This window comes from Bison bison, unplaced genomic scaffold, assembly GCF_000754665.1.
Source record: "Bison bison bison isolate TAMUID 2011002044 unplaced genomic scaffold, Bison_UMD1.0 scf7180017864124, whole genome shotgun sequence".
Taxonomy (NCBI): domain Eukaryota; kingdom Metazoa; phylum Chordata; class Mammalia; order Artiodactyla; family Bovidae; genus Bison; species Bison bison.
Window position 1 is genome coordinate 544,503 of NW_011494696.1, and position 1,704 is coordinate 546,206.

At 56.5% G+C, this 1,704-nt stretch overlaps 1 protein-coding gene across 2 annotated transcripts in view; it reads left to right on the forward strand.

Moving 5' to 3' along the window:
• VPS37C (vacuolar protein sorting 37 homolog C (S. cerevisiae)) overlaps positions 1-1,704 on the forward strand; it is a 19,609-nt gene that overhangs the window by 9,748 nt on the left and 8,157 nt on the right. Inside the window, exon 1 of one of the 2 annotated variants that reach the window (XM_010839619.1) lies at positions 284-1,498. The exons of the other annotated variant lie outside the window; for it this stretch is intronic. Within the exon in view, the coding sequence (XP_010837921.1) occupies positions 1,444-1,498 (55 nt within the window). The 5' untranslated portion in view covers positions 284-1,443. Of the gene's footprint in view, positions 1-283; positions 1,499-1,704 lie in introns of those variants that run through there. 2 annotated transcript variants of the gene reach the window in all.

Here is a 1,704-nt window from a genome sequence, read left to right on the forward strand (position 1 = left end):
TGGCAGAGCCTGGGACTCAGACGAGATCAGTCTGACGGAGCCCAGGCCCCTGACATTCCAGGTCTGCAGAATGTTGCTCCGTTCCCCTTGCTCGTCTCGCTCGTGGCATACTCACTAGGTTTGTAGAATAATAAATGCAGGGGGGAAGCCTCCCCAGTGGTCTTCCCTGGTGGCTCAGTGGTAAGGAATCCGCCTGCCAATGCAGGAGACATGGGAGATGTGGGTTCGATCCCTGGGTCAGGAAGATCCCCTAGAGAAAGAAACAGCAACCCACTCCAGTATTCTTCCCTGGGAAATCCCATGGACAGAAGAACCTGGCAGACTGCAGCGCGTGGGGTCACGAAAGAATTGGACTTAGTGACTAAACAGCCACAACGGGGGGCCTCCCCAGTTCTGCTCCTTCCCCAGACCCTCACTATCAACCTTTAGACCAAGCTTGTCGGGAGTCTCAGAGTGAGGTGTAGACAGAGTGCAGATTTCTGACCCTGCCCCTGGTAACCTTTCTGATCCCCACCCACCAGTGGGACAGTTGCCCCCACCTCGCAGGAGCAGGAGAGGCGGTGCGTTGTGAAACTCGCACCACGGCGTGCAGTCCCTAGTGGCCTCTGTTGCACATGACCAGCAGCGAGCCGTCGTCTTTCTCAGAATCTGGCCTTGGACCAGCTGCGTCCACATCTCCAGGAGATTTCCGGGCCCCACTCTGGCCTACGACGCAGGGCTCTGAGGGTGCAGCTGTGGCTCCTGCGTTCTCAGCGAGCATCCCCCAACCCCGGGGGGTTCAGGTGCTCAGCAAAGCTTGGCATCCTTGTCGTGGAGGTTGGGGGCAACATTCAGCCCTCAGTAGGTAACAGAAAGTGGGGGTGGCCCTACAGAGGTCTGTCGGTCAGGTGACCATTTAATCGGTTATCTAAACCAGGACACTTCGGAGCATGAAAAGGGGCACCTTTAATAGCCACACTGGTGCATGAAGGCTGAACCTGGGCCTTCCTGGCAGAGGTGTCACGTGGTCTCCGTTGATGGGTTTCTCCTTCGTCTTTCTGCTGCCCTGGAGATGCCTTCCCCTCCTAGTCCAGATGAGGAAGCAAGACTGGAGGTCACCTCTGGCCACACAGCTGTAACCCTGGGCCTGGACTCTGCGGCGCCCCCTCAGCCCAGTCGTCATTCCTGCCGAGCCATAGCACAGAGGGGCAATGGGGACTCCGGGTTTCTGTAGCATCGGGATCCTAGGAAAACTGGCAGAGCCTTTGTAGTGAAAAATCTGGGCTATAAAACACGTGTCTGAAAATGATGAGAACAGATGAGAACAGAGGATGCTGTCAGCAGAAGGGAAGTGAGCCCTGAGTGTGTTAGTGCTTCCTCTTCTCCCTGGAGCTCTGTCCTCTTGGGGCCTGGCTGTGACCTCGTGTCACACAGTCATCGATCCACACCCTCCTGGGCAGAGTGATGGGGAGAGGGCCGCGGAAACCAGCTCTTCCATCGAAGCAGGCATCCTGTTCGGGTCAGTCGATTTCCTTTCCTTCTGGTACCTGCAGGGGCCAGTTTGGTGGCAATTTCTGGTTCTTCTCTGATGAGGACATGCATGTGACAGTTCGTTTTTGTGGCACATGAGGGTTCGTTTTGTGGCACGTGGAGCTGCAGAGAATGCTTGTGGCAAACCCAAGGTGGTTCTTGTGCTAAACATGACAGGCAGGGAGGCGCCCGAAG